The sequence below is a fragment of the Centruroides sculpturatus genome, unplaced genomic scaffold, assembly GCF_000671375.1.
Source record: "Centruroides sculpturatus isolate CEXI.00-Female unplaced genomic scaffold, Cexi_2.0 scaffold121, whole genome shotgun sequence".
NCBI classification, from domain to species: Eukaryota; Metazoa; Arthropoda; class Arachnida; order Scorpiones; family Buthidae; genus Centruroides; species Centruroides sculpturatus.
The window spans coordinates 880,847-896,425 of record NW_019384708.1 but is presented as its reverse complement, the minus strand read 5'-3'; the positions used below and the strand labels follow the sequence as shown (position 1 = coordinate 896,425).

Here is a 15,579-nt window from a genome sequence, read left to right as displayed (position 1 = left end):
TGCTTCTACATGAGATCAGAGGCCCAATTTCATTTGAAGCGTTGAAAACTGTACATGGTCACTTACATCCCACTTTCCAATCCGCGTGCAAGGCTCTAGGTCTACTCGAAGATGATCGGCATTTGGATTCAGCTCTTGAAGAGGCAGCACTTTGTCAAACACCGCATATGATTCGAGACCTTTTTGCTATCATTTTATTGTTCTGCCAGGTTTCCGACCCCTTATGTCTTTGGGAAAAATACAAAGAATACCTTTCTGAAGACTTTAAAAAACAACTGCAAAGGCAAGGTGACGTGAATGTAGAGCACTCATCGGACCTGATATTTAACAAATGCCTGTCGGTATTAGAGGATGCCGTATTATCATTAGGCGGCCGTCCTCTTAAAGAGTATGGATTACCTCAGCCAATAACATCAATACATTTTGAAAATAGAGAGTACGTGAAGGAGACCAGTTACGATACAGTGGCCTTAGAAGACGCAGTAAGAAAAAATGAAGCATCCTTGAATGACGAGCAACAGGAAGTTTACAATAAAATTATTACAAGTGTAGATGCAAATGACGGTCGAATATTCTTCTTAGACGCTCCAGGTGGAACTGGTAAAACCTTCCTTATTAATTTACTTTTGGCGAAAGTAAGAAGTACTCACGGCATTGCCCTGGCTGTGGCGTCGTCAGGCATAGCTGCTACATTACTCGAAGGTGGTCGAACTGCTCATGCTACTTTTAAGTTACCACTCAATTTAATCACTGCCGAGACTCCCATTTGCAACATCTCCAAACAAAGTAATTTTGCTGAAGTTTTAAAGAGTACAAAAATAATCGTGTGGGACGAAATAACGATGGCTCATAAAAGTGGTATTGAAGCCTTAAACAGATCACTAAGGGATATAAGGGGTAATACAAAATTAATGGGTGGCGTAACAGTTTTGCTGGCCGGAGACTTTCGGCAGACTCTACCAGTGGTGCCAAAAGGAACCAGAGCTGACGAAGTAAAGTCGTGCATTAAGAAATCTAATTTGTGGCCCCAGGTTAATATTCTTAAGCTCTCTAAAAATATGAGAGCACATTTGGCCGGGGATGACACTGCTGGTAGATTTTCAGATCTCCTTCTTAAAATCGGTAATGGTGATTTTCCATCGTTTGATGGAATGATAACCATCCCGGAAGAATTGTGCACAGTTGTTACTACGGTTCAAGAATTGCTGTCTAAAGTTTATCCAGACATTATTCATATACAAAACAAGCCTATTGAATGGTTATGTGAGCGTGCCATACTTACTCCAAAGAACGATCAAGCAGCAGCTATCAACGATATCCTGCTCATGTCGTTTGAGGGCGAAGAAAGGGTCTATACTTCGATTGATACTGTGGTTAATACAGATGACGCTACTAATTACCCTGTAGAATTTTTAAATTCATTGAAACCGCCAGGTTTGCCTTATCATAAGCTTATTCTGCGTGTGGGCACTCCAATTATGTTGTTGCGAAATTTAAAACCTCCAAAACTCTGTAACGGTATGAGACTGCAAGTGAAAGCGTTACATCGCAATATAGTGGAAGCCACTATATTAACTGGGTGTGCGAAAGGGGAAACTGTATTTATACCACGTATCCCATTAATACCTAATGATATCCTGTTCGAATTTAAACGATTACAGTTTCCCCTAAAAGTCTGCTTTGCCATGACAATAAACAAGTCTCAGGGGCAAACTCTCAAATTTGCAGGTATTGACTTGAGAGAACATTGCTTCTCTCATGGACAGTTTTATGTTGCTTGCTCACGAGTAAGTGAGCAAGCAATTATTATTCACGAGTAAGTAAATATTATTACTCATTAGGTAAAATAAATTATTAATTAGGTATTATTAAATTATTACGGTGGAACTAAAGAAATGGTAGAAGTTCCTGGAAGAGTTATCCATTGGGCTGGAAATATGGATCCAGAGACTGGTTTATTCGAAGTAAGTTTCTGTTTTGTTGTTAAAATTGTTAAAATATTAGAATTTAATATATATTTTTAAATAAATTATTAATTAGGTTGTATTAAATTATTACGGTGGAACTAAAGAAATGGTAGAAGTTCCTGGAAGAGTTATCCATTGGGCTGGAAATAAAAAGACACCACCTCCAGACACTCCCTTTTGTGGTTTTGAAGGATCCAAATGCTCTGATAATGGTACATAGCTTAAAATTTAAATACAGTATTTTTATTGATAAATTGTTTTCAATTAATTATCACTAACTGTAATGTTTTGTTTGTTGAGAATGGCTTCTTACACTGTATAATGTGACTCGAGTGATTTAATCCTTCATTACTATTATGTACAGTACTACGTATTTATATAGGTATATTGTATTATATATTAATAAAAGGGATTAAAGGCGAATTATTGATATAATTTTTGGGTTTTTGGACATTTTTTTTCTTTCTCTACCGCAGTTTACTAATCCCTTTTAGTTTGTTTATTAAATTATATTTATTATGTTTTATAGTAATGATGAATTAAACTTACTATGACACTTTAAGTATCAATAATTATGTGTTTTAAGATCATTGCAAGTGAAAATCGTAATTATTAAAGTCGTTGTTTGAGAAATATTAATATGCATTCATTTTACCAAAATAAAAAAGTTATACACCAAGAAGAAGACGATGTAATCCAGTGAAACTTCATAGTGTGAACGTGATGACAACGGTAATGACTGATCAATATGTCATAGAAAAGGAATAATTTTCCGTGGAATAACGGTAGCAATTTAAAGAAATATTTCTTTAAATTGTAGAATCTCTTGCCTGGAAATATGCAGCTGTAAAATCCGACATCGAGACCTATGCTATTCTGTGACAGATTTTCACAGATATTGCAACTGCCGCTGCAGAATTCTCACACTCGTAGATGTCCAGTTTTGGCATCTACGAGTGTGAGGATTCTGCAATGGCATTTGTGAAGATTCTTTACCAATTTTTACACTCGAGGATGGCCAGTTTCGGCTATCTACGAGTCTCACCAGTTCTCAATGAACGACAAATCAGGAAGGAGACCGGGCAAGGCAAGAAAGTTTAGAGACATACTCTAGCTGCATTCAGCCGAGCATTATCTTGCTAAACTATTTAATACTTTTATAATAATACTTATTTGTTAGTTATTGATGTCAGTACATTACAAGAGAATGCAAACAGGTATCAATACTTTCCTCCAATGTCAGATACTTTCTTTTGAAAGCGTATTTCTAATATTGATTAAATATTTTGTTTTGAAATTGAATATTCTTTAAATAATCCTTCAAGGATTACGTGATGAATGATTAAAGGATTTAATTTTTATAAATTACTTTTTGATTTATTTTATTCATCAACATTACTAATTTGATGTGGATTTATTCAGTTATCTACTTAGAATATAGATTTATATTGAAATATATACTAAATGCCAATTTTTTATTTAACAATGTACCTTCTAGATGTTTTCTGATAATTTTCTTTATTGTCTTCCGGAAAATTTTTGATAAATAATTATTTTTTTATAAATAAAAGAACATCAGAAGTACTCGGATTTCGTAGTAACAAGTAATATTACCCTATTTTTTTAAAATAGTATTACATATCATTTGTTATTTATTGATAATTGATTATTTATGTAATATGTAAGAATATACTACTCAAAATCCAGTGTATTGTATGTCCACTGTACTGTACATAGAGAAGAGGCACCGAAGAACTATAATTATATCTTAAATCTTTTTGATGGTGTTAGAACTATAGAAGTTCAATGGTCTTCTTTCTTTCTTTGAAATTAAGTCGAAAGTTTTAAAGTATGGTTATAAAGAAAATGAATTTTTCATGTTTGAAAAGAGGATATAAAATAGAGTTGTATAAAACTGCAATTATAAAAGTTTAATTGTCATTTTTAATAAAGTTTCATTCGTTTCGTTATTCTTAAAAAAGGGTATGTTTTTATTTGGATAATGTGGAACTACTTTCGAAAGTAATTATTTTAGATTTATATGAGTTAATTTGCTGTTTGTAAGCGCAAAAATACATAATAAATAATTTATTATTTTTCGAAAACAAACTTTAAAACTATAAAACGAGACGATAATATCGATAAAAGAAAGTAAATGATTGTTATTCAAATTTGGAGGAAGTCAAGGCGAAATAATATTTATCTAAGAAATAGTTCAAGAGACTGAATTTATATAATTTACTTGAAATTTTGTCTTACACTTTTATTAATTAGAAACGTTTATCAATATTATTGTTTGAAATAGCATCTGTTAAGCGATTGAAATATATTTTATAAAAATCTCAGTTTATTTTTAATTTAATAATTAAAGATTTTAATGATTATTTGCTTTAAGTCAATAGATTTTCGATATTTTTGCAAAAGCTTCATTAAATTTGGGTTTAAGAGTGAAATCATCAACAATAATGAATAATCTTATAGCAAATCATAGTTTTTTTATAATAAATTTTAAAAGGAAGAAGAATTGTTTATATCTGTTGAAAATTATCAAGCTAATTCTGATAAAGCACACTAAAATGTTTGCTCATTAAGGAAAAGTTATGCTATTAAATGGCACTCTGTCTTTTCTAAACTATAAATATTATCTTCTAATAGTAACACAGGTAAGAAAACCATATCTAGGTTTTTTACTATTAATTTTGTTCTTGGATCAGGACACTTGTTTGTCATAGCAATATGTCGTAAGCAGCTGAGTAGGCAGTGGTTCATAGAAAATGGGGTTTTGTATTCTCAGCTACTTGAAGAATAACTTTCTCAGGAAGGAGGACACAAACTTATTGCATGGTCAAATTCATATTTATGCAGAGGCAAGAATAAAAGAATATTGTTGTTGTATGATTTCATATTATGAACAATATAAAGATAGTGAAAGAAGTTGAGCATGTTTCCTTATCTGGGTCAGACATTTTTGGATTGCCAGTGTGACTTCAGTGTCAAAGAAAAAGTAGGGGCGCACTGTATACTACGAGTTTTCAGAAAAAACCTACATCAATAAACAACCTGTGTGTTTTCAGAAAGCACAGTAGATACAAGTAGCAAGCAACAAACTTAGTCATCTCTTTTTGGTCTCTCCCCACGGCGAAAATAGGGTGGCAAGAAGTAAATATCGTCAACAGAGGAAAACCAAACAACGGAAGTGTTCAACCATTGCTATAAGATGGGCTACGATGGCTTCCATTGGCTAAACTACAAGACATTCGGAAACTTAAGACCGACGTTCCTGCTCAGTACCAAGCATATTATAAAGAATTACTAGTAAAGCAGAACACTCCGAGAAAGCTTCGAAGGCTAACTTTAATGTATAATTATTTGTGTTTTTCAAACAGTTGTTAATTAAGAAATACAATTTCCATTATCAATCATTCCTTAAACAGTAAAGTAATCCTATGAAAATTTTTGTAAGTTTACATAGATTTACATTAATACATAGATTATGTAAACATAGATTTAAAAAAATCTATGTTTAATTTTATTATATTAAAATTTAAATATTTCCCGTAGAGATCCCGGAATATGCCATTGCAAGTTGTATTCTTGCTATAGCTGTGGTTATATTATGTATACTTTCATTATTTATTTATAGGTAAGTTGACATAAAATTTATTAATATATTTTTTAAAATAATGTAATTTTTAATTAATTATGTATTGTATCCGTTTTTAATCATTTATAAAAGAAAATCCTCAATGAATAAAATAGTTTTGAGTTATCATTCATGTAAATATAAATTAATTACCGCATTATATTAACATAATGGTATATACTCATAAAATTTTTGGAAGCTGACATAATTCAAAATTATTTAAATTAAATGTAGGCGAAATAGGCGATTATTTAGGCTTTATCTCAAGATAGAGATGCAAGAATCAATGAAAATACAAAATAAAATGCTAAACTTAAAATAGTAAACTAGCTTTCAAATGCTTCTGGGGACATCAACAATGATATTATCTAGAGCTAGAACTGAAATGTATTTTAATCTATGAATCTACTACATTGCAAACTATAATATTATACCAGAACACAATTAGAAATATCAATCTCTTAGTTAAAATAAAAGTTAGTTGATTTAATCTACACATTAATTTAATATTATACAATAATATTAAACTAAGAAGTACAATTTTTATATTTTGAGGGATTGAACGTTTTACATTGTAAGGATTCTTCTGGAACCTTAAATTGAGGAACGAGTGTTTCAGAAAANCGGGGCAACTTCGTCAATTTCTCTCTTCTTGTAAAGTTGTAATTAGTTTAATTATTTTTATTTCCAAACTGATTTTAACCAGTTCTATAGTAAGGTAACATTCCAATAGACAATATGCAAAGCTTTTTTTTCAGTTTACAGCAGTATTTATTACACAAAATTTAAGTAAAGCTTAACATGCCGATCTTGCCCCGATCTCCCCTATATTTTACATGAACATGCCAGAAAATTTAGCTGAAAATTTTAAAATAAAATATATGAGTTTAACTATTTGAGAACCCGGCCTATTGGCAATCACTTGATTAAAATTCACTCGATTTAAATTTTTTTAAAATTCACTAAATTTATATATGAGCGTGCCTGTATCTGATGCTAATAAAAAATTAAAATTTTAATTTTGGATTTAATTTAGTGACTTTTCTTTCTGAAAATTCACTGTTATATTAACAATAACAATGTGGTATGTATAAAATAAACTTTCATATTAAAAATAGATTTCCTCCTATCGTAGGTTATGACAAAATCAAAACGGGGAAAGTGAGTGGTAAGGCTTTTAGTATGCCCGAAAAATTCTTGGTATATTAAAAATAGATTACGAAATTTTACTAACGTTAATTTCACTATGCTAATTATTTAAAAGTTTATCTTTCGGTTGCAGATGAATCTAATTTACATTACTTAATTTTGATTAATCTGCTTTCGAGCCATTCAATGCGGTATTTAAAATAATTTAAATTATACCATAGTGAAATTTCGTTGATATAAAGCAAATCAAACGTGTATATATTGTTTAATACATGTATTTTAATTATTTATTTTTAATAATTGTGATTCTTGAACGGTCGTAGTTTTTATTTATTTTACTCTATTCTTAGTGTTTATAATTGGATATATATTATATATATAGATATAATTATGTAACAAAATACGAAAAGTTTCAATTATAACATTTCTTTTCTGTTTTAAAAATAATATAGGGTGGCCCGTAAGTTAGTTAACCGCGCTGTATACAGGAAAATAAGCAATTTATACATGTGTTAATGCATTATAATTTGCGTATTTTGCAGGAAATATCTCATTTAAATAATTTTACTAAAGTTTTTAAGTAATAAAATATTTGAAATAAGGTAATTATTTAGTATTTTCAATGGTTAACTGACTTTGGGCCACCCTTTACATTTCACTTAATTTCGTATTACTTAGCGAAATATCAAATAAATATAAACTAAAGAGATAACATAAGATTAAATTGCTGTATATATTAGAATTTTACAATACGCACAGATTCATTTATTAGTTCCATTTTTAAGCGTTAAGTACTCTAATATAATTTCATTGTTTACTGTTAAGCTTACTATCGGAAAATAGTATTTGTTTTTTATGGCCTTATTGAAGTTATATACAAAGATTAAGTACATTTTTTTGTTTTTATTTTGATAATTTGACAAGTCTGCTATTTTGTTCAACTTGAATGTAAGTTGTCACATCATTAGACGACAATCCATTTCCATAAACAGAATTTTTGTTCAGTTTTCATAGACTAATCCATATAGCAGATGTTTTAAAATTGTTCCATTCTATACTTAATTACTCCAAGTAACAACAGGAATATTCTATTTAACTTTTACAACACGTTTACATCATTTCTATAATTTCTTATTGTAAAAAACTATTAATGTCATCAAACTGACACAATATTTTATTATCCTTACAACAGAAATATGATATATTTAGTGTTGAAAGAGTTTTTTTTTTAATCACTACAGAAGAATAATTTGTTTACATTATTATAATTAAAATTTATCATTCTGTTTGAATATTTTCCTAAAGATGTTTTTAAAACAGTTTATTTCAAGATGAGATTCATGAATTTATTCTATTAACCAAGCAATTTATAATCATATTTTTAATTAATTTAATTTAAATTATATGCTCTCCATCTCAAATTAGTAGTGGCTTACCCCTGTACATTACAATTTTCTCTTAACAATAGAGTTGTGCTGGTCATCCACGTAATTTCATTCAGAGGAAAATTTTTGAATTCAATTCACGTGTCTTCCATTTTAGATCGGAAGTTCCTATATAGGTAATCGGGGCCTCCTGTCGCTAAGGTTTCCAAATTAAGTCTCGAGATTGAGGAAGGACAGTCAGATAACAGAGGGGCGACAATGGAAATTTATATATCTACAGTTTGAAAATTGCAGCCTAGTTAAATTTATAAATCTGAAACAGGAAGATGTCCATTTGTAATTTTGAATTTTAGTAATGCCAATATTGTATTATAAATGACAATTAAAGTTTTATTACGAAGTAATATAACTATTCATTTGCAATAAATATTAAATATAATGTTATTTGCTACTTTATACATCAATTTTCTNGCATGTTTCCTTATCTGGGTCAGACATTTTTGGATTGCCAGTGTGACTTCAGTGTCAAAGAAAAAGTAGGGGCGCACTGTATACTACGAGTTTTCAGAAAAAACCTACATCAATAAACAACCTGTGTGTTTTCAGAAAGCACAGTAGATACAAGTAGCAAGCAACAAACTTAGTCATCTCTTTTTGGTCTCTCCCCACGGCGAAAATAGGGTGGCAAGAAGTAAATATCGTCAACAGAGGAAAACCAAACAACGGAAGTGTTCAACCATTGCTATAAGATGGGCTACGATGGCTTCCATTGGCTAAACTACAAGACATTCGGAAACTTAAGACCGACGTTCCTGCTCAGTACCAAGCATATTATAAAGAATTACTAGTAAAGCAGAACACTCCGAGAAAGCTTCGAAGGCTAACTTTAATGTATAATTATTTGTGTTTTTCAAACAGTTGTTAATTAAGAAATACAGTTTCCATTATCAATCATTCCTTAAACAGTAAAGTAATCCTATGAAAATTTTTGTAAGTTTACATAGATTTACATTAATACATAGATTATGTAAACATAGATTTAAAAAAATCTATGTTTAATTTTATTATATTAAAATTTAAATATTTCCCGTAGAGATCCCGGAATATGCCATTGCAAGTTGTATTCTTGCTATAGCTGTGGTTATATTATGTATACTTTCATTATTTATTTATAGGTAAGTTGACATAAAATTTATTAATATATTTTTTAAAATAATGTAATTTTTAATTAATTATGTATTGTATCCGTTTTTAATCATTTATAAAAGAAAATCCTCAATGAATAAAATAGTTTTGAGTTATCATTCATGTAAATATAAATTAATTACCGCATTATATTAACATAATGGTATATACTCATAAAATTTTTGGAAGCTGACATAATTCAAAATTATTTAAATTAAATGTAGGCGAAATAGGCGATTATTTAGGCTTTATCTCAAGATAGAGATGCAAGAATCAATGAAAATACAAAATAAAATGCTAAACTTAAAATAGTAAACTAGCTTTCAAATGCTTCTGGGGACATCAACAATGATATTATCTAGAGCTAGAACTGAAATGTATTTTAATCTATGAATCTACTACATTGCAAACTATAATATTATACCAGAACACAATTAGAATATCAATATCTTAGTTAAAATAAAAGTTAGTTGATTTAATCTACACATTAATTTAATATTATACAATAATATTAAACTAAGAAGTACAATTTTTATATTTTAAAATATGAAATAGATAATAAACGAAAATTTTAATTATTGTATTCGATTTCTTCACAGGGAGAGTAGAGTTTCTTTAATTATCCATTTGATTAATACAGGTTTATAAAAATTACCTCTGTAAGAGGACAATTCTCACATGGCCCTGATAAATTCGGCTAGGCCCGCATTGATGAAGGGTGCAAGCTGATATTTCATGTATTCAACGAAAATTTCTGAACTGACTTGGACTTCAACTTCACTCGTCAAAGCGGGGCACGTAATCTTACACCTCACCCGACCAGTCGTCAATACATTTAATTAAATTAACAGTATAAGTTTGAATGTGATTTTAATAATGTAATTATTTCTAGATCTTACACAAGTAAATCCTAATTGTATTCATTATCGATTAGATGAACAATAAATTACTTCAATCAAACGATTACAGTTAAAATATAATATTAAAATATTATTTAATCGGAAATTAGATGAATTAATGCACATTAAAATTTAAAATTTTGATTATATTTTATCTTCATATTAGTCTAAGAAAGTATTAATTTAAAAGTTAATGATTTTTTAAAGTAATTTTTCCTGGTAATTACAGAATGTTGCAACAAAATGTAATTTATAACAGTATATGGAAGGATATAAAACGTTAAAGAAGTTTGATGATGATGATGTGACATGAGCCTAATGCACTACTCAAGATGACGTTTTCTGTTAGTTTCATTCCTTATTTTTAGATATTATCTCTTGTTTAGATTAGCCAAATGCAGCTTTTATAAAGGTTATTTAAATGAACAAATACTGTATAATGTGATTATTTGAATGTGACTGTCTCGTACCAGTTTTAATCCCAGAATCACACTCTTTCCTCCAGAATATTCCCAGAATCACATTGTAGAAGTAGAGAATAACTAAAAGTGAAGAGGAAAAATATTTGCTTTACATTATTTATAATTTTTTTTTAATTCTCAAACGAGAATATGTTGATGAAAATTGTCACAAACCTTCATTCAAGTCTGATTTGACAAGATATATTCCTTGTTTCGTGTTATNTATAAAGATTATTTAAATGAACAAATACTGTATAATGTGATTATTTGAATGTGACTGTCTCGTATCAGTTTTAATCCCAGAATCACACTCTTTCCTCCAGAATATTCCCAGAATCACACTTTTCTTCCTGAATAACTTCCAGAATCACACTTCTTAGTTTAGAGAGCTCCTCACTCAGAATCGCATTTAGGGTGCCTAGCCTGGAGTTACGTGAGCAACAACACGAATGTATTGGGAGTATCACGTGTCATGTTATAGTTTAGACCTTCGAATCTAAATCCTATTTGGTTGTAGGTACTAACAAAGAGAGATAATGTGATCTTGTTCGTCGAACGAATACAAATCTAGTAACGATATAGCAAATTTAAGATAATGAATGTCATTAACAATATCAATGAGACATACTTTAGTAGTGTTCGCTATTTTCAAACTTTCGCTTCTGTCTGTATTGATGCTCATTTAAAAACATTAAGATCATCATTATTAATTAAACCTATTCGAGATAGCATTATAGGAAATCATTTGTAAGAAATAATAGACCTTTTCCTTTTGTCGAAAATTTCTGAAATTTTGTAAGAAGGTTTGTGTATTAAGTAAAAATATTTTTAGATATTTTCAAGATAATCGGACCATTGATTCGGGAGAAATGTCTTCCATCCCCTTAATATGCCATCTGAAGATTTAAAGGTAATGTTATCAATTATTAAGGATGTAAACAAATTAAGAATGCCGGGAAAGTCCAGCAACACGTTGTCAGGTTTTTGTTATTGTATTGTGACTATTACATATAAAAAAAAAATCTAGATCTGTGTATCTTCTGTATTCATAATTATGATTATAGTATGGTTATACGTCAAAATAACGCAAAAATAATAATTAACAATATCATAAACAATTTTTTTATTCGTAAATCTATTGTAATTCTCATTTAAAATTTTTAAAAAATGCATTTTATAAACATTTCTGGTATAATATACAGATAGTATGTAAGGATTTACTTATTATATTCATCTATTAAAGTTTTAACTGAATTTTTCTGAATAATCGAATAATGAAATTCACATCCGGTTTTTTATTGCTTTCTCTGCGATTCTTATAAACACGTCACAATATCAAATAGATTGATAGTAGTGAAGCAACTCAATTAATCAAAACAATTAATATACGACGTGAATTACAGTATATCGTGGATGATAGACACCTAATTTATCTATAGAAGTTTATACCTCAGAAAAGTATGAATTTAAAATAAATTAGAAACTGTCAACAAATGTTGATATCCTTGATATATTCGGATATAAACAACAGAAGAGGAAACAAAAAAATCCAACGAACTCCAATAAAATCATCAATAATAAACTCAAATAAAAATTCCAATAAATACCTGAAAATTAATAATAAAGTCAAAGTAAATAACTTTATANTTAAAATATATATTTTTTTCTGTTAAAGCATTCGGTTTTATAATAAATATTTTAGGAATTTAACAGGAAATATCACTTTGAAAGTAAAATTTATTTCTATCATAATTATTGTGGTATTTTAATTATAACTTCGATTTGTACTTTTATTAAATTAGATTTCAAGAATTAATTGAATATACGTGTATTGCTAACTTATAATAGACGCATTCGTTTAGTCAGAAGAGAATATAGACACTTTCATACAATTTTATATTATTTCTAAATGTAGGAATGACGTGAAAGTGTATGCTATAAGGTTTAATAAGGACGTTAAATTGATTTAAAATTATAGTGGTAAAGAAAAAGAAATATCTTTAATTAGACACTAAAGGTGGCAAAAGGTGGCATCCTGTTGTACTGATCTTTAAAAATTCGACATTTGGTAGGATTGGAGCAATGATCTTCAAACTTTTAATGTCAATAGATCCATTATGCTTGATGATTATTTTTGCCTGATTTTAAACAAAAAAGCTTAAAGAAATAAGTAGCAAATGAAAAATTTTACAATGCTATGTTTATTTCCCAATAAAATAGACTATTGAAGTATAGTTTTCGTATAATTAGTTAAGGTACAATTTATAAATTCTAATTTCTTTTATATTATAGAACAGTTTCAATATTACTAGAGCATAAATTACAGATAAATTTAACATGTTNTTCTTATGTGGACATCTGAAGGTCCTCGTTTACGATATTCCAGAAAGTTTGACGCAATTTTGAGCAATTATTGTAAACATTGCTGTAAAGACGTACTTGTTAACGATGCTTTAATTTAAAACACATGTAGAATTTATTGCATAAAGGTATTAAAATGATACTAAAATGTATTGGAATCGAGTAAATACAATTAAAAGGTAATTTTCTTAATCGAAATTGTATAGTTCCTATAATCATGGCAATTTTGGGGATATGCAGAGGGAAATTTTAATCCCGGAAATTTCGGGGTATGGGAAAGAAAGGTTTTAGTCCCAGGAACTGAGATCCTAGTTAATAAAACTAATATTTTTATTTTTCTATTTATATTTCATAGGACATTTCTTATAAAACATTGTTGAAAGTTAAGTGATTCGTACGTCATTATTTAGTATTATTATTATTATTATTATTATTATCATAAGTGCAATTATAAACGAAATATGTTTACAACTAAACTTATATAATATTTATTACATTATTAAATTGAAACAAATCTCATAAATTTCTAAAACATCATTATTTTGAGTACTACTGATAATTTTTTTCATTTAATACAAAATTTTTGTAAACAATTTATATTTCCTTTCATGTGATATTTCTTGTGTTTGTACCTCAATGCCTCACTTGAGTCCATACTTTTCTGTACAAAAATTGTTTTAATCGTGTGCTTTACTATTCCTTAAACTTCCACGAGTTCTGAATCATCCTGTATACGCTCTCCACCTCAAATTAGTAATGTCTCCCCCAGCACAACAGACGTTTTCTGTTAGCGATAGTCATACCGGTCATCAACCTAACTCGTTGCATGGGGGAATTTTTGAGTTGAAGTCACATGATTTCTGTTCAATACCGGAAGTTATATATAATTAATCGGGTCTCCTGCATCCAAGCTTTCCATATATAAGCCCAACATTCATCTATCTAACTCAGTTCTGGAGATTAAGAAAGGACAGACAACGACAGTGGGAATTTAGAGTCTATAATTTTTACAAATTGCAGCACAAAAATTGATATTGTATTCATAATGATATTCATATGTTCAAATTTTTGTTGGTAAAAATTTGAAAAAAAAATAATCTGATCGATGATTAATCTTATTTTTATGACAATTTACATACGAATAACACAGAATATAATCTAGTTTAATTNTGCATGGTCAAATTCATATTTATGCAGAGGCAAGAATAAAAGAATATTGTTGTTGTATGATTTCATATTATGAACAATATAAAGATAGTGAAAGAAGTTGAGCATGTTTCCTTATCTGGGTCAGACATTTTTGGATTGCCAGTGTGACTTCAGTGTCAAAGAAAAAGTAGGGGCGCACTGTATACTACGAGTTTTCAGAAAAAACCTACATCAATAAACAACCTGTGTGTTTTCAGAAAGCACAGTAGATACAAGTAGCAAGCAACAAACTTAGTCATCTCTTTTTGGTCTCTCCCCACGGCGAAAATAGGGTGGCAAGAAGTAAATATCGTCAACAGAGGAAAACCAAACAACGGAAGTGTTCAACCATTGCTATAAGATGGGCTACGATGGCTTCCATTGGCTAAACTACAAGACATTCGGAAACTTAAGACCGACGTTCCTGCTCAGTACCAAGCATATTATAAAGAATTACTAGTAAAGCAGAACACTCCGAGAAAGCTTCGAAGGCTAACTTTAATGTATAATTATTTGTGTTTTTCAAACAGTTGTTAATTAAGAAATACAGTTTCCATTATCAATCATTCCTTAAACAGTAAAGTAATCCTATGAAAATTTTTGTAAGTTTACATAGATTTACATTAATACATAGATTATGTAAACATAGATTTAAAAAAATCTATGTTTAATTTTATTATATTAAAATTTAAATATTTCCCGTAGAGATCCCGGAATATGCCATTGCAAGTTGTATTCTTGCTATAGCTGTGGTTATATTATGTATACTTTCATTATTTATTTATAGGTAAGTTGACATAAAATTTATTAATATATTTTTTAAAATAATGTAATTTTTAATTAATTATGTATTGTATCCGTTTTTAATCATTTATAAAAGAAAATCCTCAATGAATAAAATAGTTTTGAGTTATCATTCATGTAAATATAAATTAATTACCGCATTATATTAACATAATGGTATATACTCATAAAATTTTTGGAAGCTGACATAATTCAAAATTATTTAAATTAAATGTAGGCGAAATAGGCGATTATTTAGGCTTTATCTCAAGATAGAGATGCAAGAATCAATGAAAATACAAAATAAAATGCTAAACTTAAAATAGTAAACTAGCTTTCAAATGCTTCTGGGGACATCAACAATGATATTATCTAGAGCTAGAACTGAAATGTATTTTAATCTATGAATCTACTACATTGCAAACTATAATATTATACCAGAACACAATTAGAAATATCAATCTCTTAGTTAAAATAAAAGTTAGTTGATTTAATCTACACATTAATTTAATATTATACAATAATATTAAACTAAGAAGTACAATTTTTATATTTTGA

The 15,579-nt window shown here is 28.9% G+C and overlaps 1 protein-coding gene across 1 annotated transcript in view; it reads left to right on the top strand.

Moving 5' to 3' along the window:
• Positions 1–15,579, top strand: part of LOC111627748 (atrial natriuretic peptide receptor 1-like) — a 331,314-nt gene that overhangs the window by 143,622 nt on the left and 172,113 nt on the right. Inside the window, exons 6-8 of the mRNA XM_023371378.1 lie at positions 1,903–1,964; positions 2,041–2,179; positions 5,529–5,610. Coding sequence (XP_023227146.1) covers positions 1,903–1,964; positions 2,041–2,179; positions 5,529–5,610 — 283 coding nt within the window. The remainder of the gene's footprint in view (positions 1–1,902; positions 1,965–2,040; positions 2,180–5,528; positions 5,611–15,579) is intronic.